The sequence below is a fragment of the Mandrillus leucophaeus genome, unplaced genomic scaffold (assembly GCF_000951045.1).
Source record: "Mandrillus leucophaeus isolate KB7577 unplaced genomic scaffold, Mleu.le_1.0 Scaffold200, whole genome shotgun sequence".
NCBI classification, from domain to species: domain Eukaryota; kingdom Metazoa; phylum Chordata; class Mammalia; order Primates; family Cercopithecidae; genus Mandrillus; species Mandrillus leucophaeus.
Genome location: NW_012102033.1, coordinates 1340149 through 1341649, shown reverse-complemented (window position 1 = coordinate 1341649; position 1501 = coordinate 1340149). Strand labels below are relative to the sequence as shown.

Below are 1501 nucleotides of genomic sequence, written 5' to 3'. Positions count from 1 at the left end.
CAGGCCCCAGCTCCTGCCATGCCAGTCTCTGTCCCCGGGACCTCCCGCGATTCAGTAAGTGAAGGCTTAACGCCTGGCACATCAGGGGCCTCAGGGAGGCTTCTCATGAACTTTTGGATTACGTGTCTGCAACTGTGTGTGCTGGGTGGGAGTGAAAAAGCATTTCCTAAGGTAGTGAGCAAGTGCTGAGAAATACGGAATACTTCTGGGACCGGGGTGTCTGCCAGATAGCGGGTGTCTCTCAGAATGGGGGCTTTGTGTTAGGGATGTCCCTGCGGAGGGTGCCCTAATCACTCCCCATTCTGCCCCAGTTCCAGAGGCCCCAGGAGCAGTACCCGCCCCTGAAGTTTGGGACCGTGCCCAACGGGTCCACGGAGAAGAACATCCGCAGCAACTATCCCGACATGCACAGCTACATGGTGCGCTACAACCAGCCCCGCGTAGAGGAAGCGCTCACTCAGCTCAAGGCAGGGTCAGCGCAGACTCGGGCCGGGGGTGGGGGTGGGGCCACTGGGGACCTGAGGATGCTCAGAGTTGGCAAGGGGTCCAGGTTCATTCCTTCAGTCCCAGAGGTCAGCCCTGGGTGGGTCAGCTTGGGGGGTGGAGGTCACCCAGGGTGGAAGTGGACTCCTCCTCCCAGGAATAGGTTCCTTGGGATATTTTCTGGGATGCAGTAGTTCTGGATTCTGGGGTGAGACTGACAGGGCTCAAATCTTTGCTCTTCCCCTTCTTGGCTTTGTGACCTTGGGCAAGTTACTCAGCCTCTCTGAACCTCTGTTTCCTCCTCTGTAAAATGAGGATAACAAGAGTATCCCAACTGTAATGCTCATAAGGTCGTTACAAGAATTATACTAGCAAGCCGGGCGCGGTGGTTCACGCCTGTAATCCCAGCACTTTCAGAGGCCAAGGCAGGTGGATCACGAGGTCAGGAGATCTAGACCATCCTGGTCAACATGGTGAAACCCCGTCTCTACTAAAAATACAAAAATTAGCTAGGTGTGGTGGCACGCGCCTGTAGTCCCAGCTGCTCAGGAGGCTGAGGCAGGAGAATAGCTTGAACCCGGGAGTTGGAGGTTGCAGTGAGCTGAGATCATGCCACTGTACTCCAGCCTGGCAACAGAGCAAGACTCCATCTCAAAAAAAAAAAAAAAAAAAGGGAATTAAACTAGTTAATCCATTCAGAACATTTATTTATTTATTTAGAACAGTGCCTGGTGCACTATCGGTGTTTGCTGATATCATTATCATTAGACCTGAACTCACTGGAATCAGTGCTTGGATTGTGTTTCTTATCTTTTTACATCCCTTTCCCAGATCATAGGGATGAAGTTAAATTCAGAGGCCAGGTTCGGTAGCTCACGCCTATAATCTCAGCACTTTGGGAGACGGAGGTGGGCAGATCACCTGAGGTCAGGAGTTGGAGACCACCTGGCCAACATAGTGAAACCTGGTCTCTACTTAAAATACAAAAATTAGCCAGGTGTGGTGGTGGGTGCCTGTA

The 1501-nt window shown here is 52.3% G+C and overlaps 1 protein-coding gene across 1 annotated transcript in view; it reads left to right on the top strand.

Moving 5' to 3' along the window:
- The window catches only part of GRIN2D (glutamate receptor, ionotropic, N-methyl D-aspartate 2D), a 77845-nt gene that overhangs the window by 34490 nt on the left and 41854 nt on the right, over nucleotides 1-1501 (top strand). The window contains exon 12 of the mRNA XM_011979404.1: nucleotides 312-472. Within this exon, the coding sequence (XP_011834794.1) occupies nucleotides 312-472 (161 nt within the window). The remainder of the gene's footprint in view (nucleotides 1-311; nucleotides 473-1501) is intronic.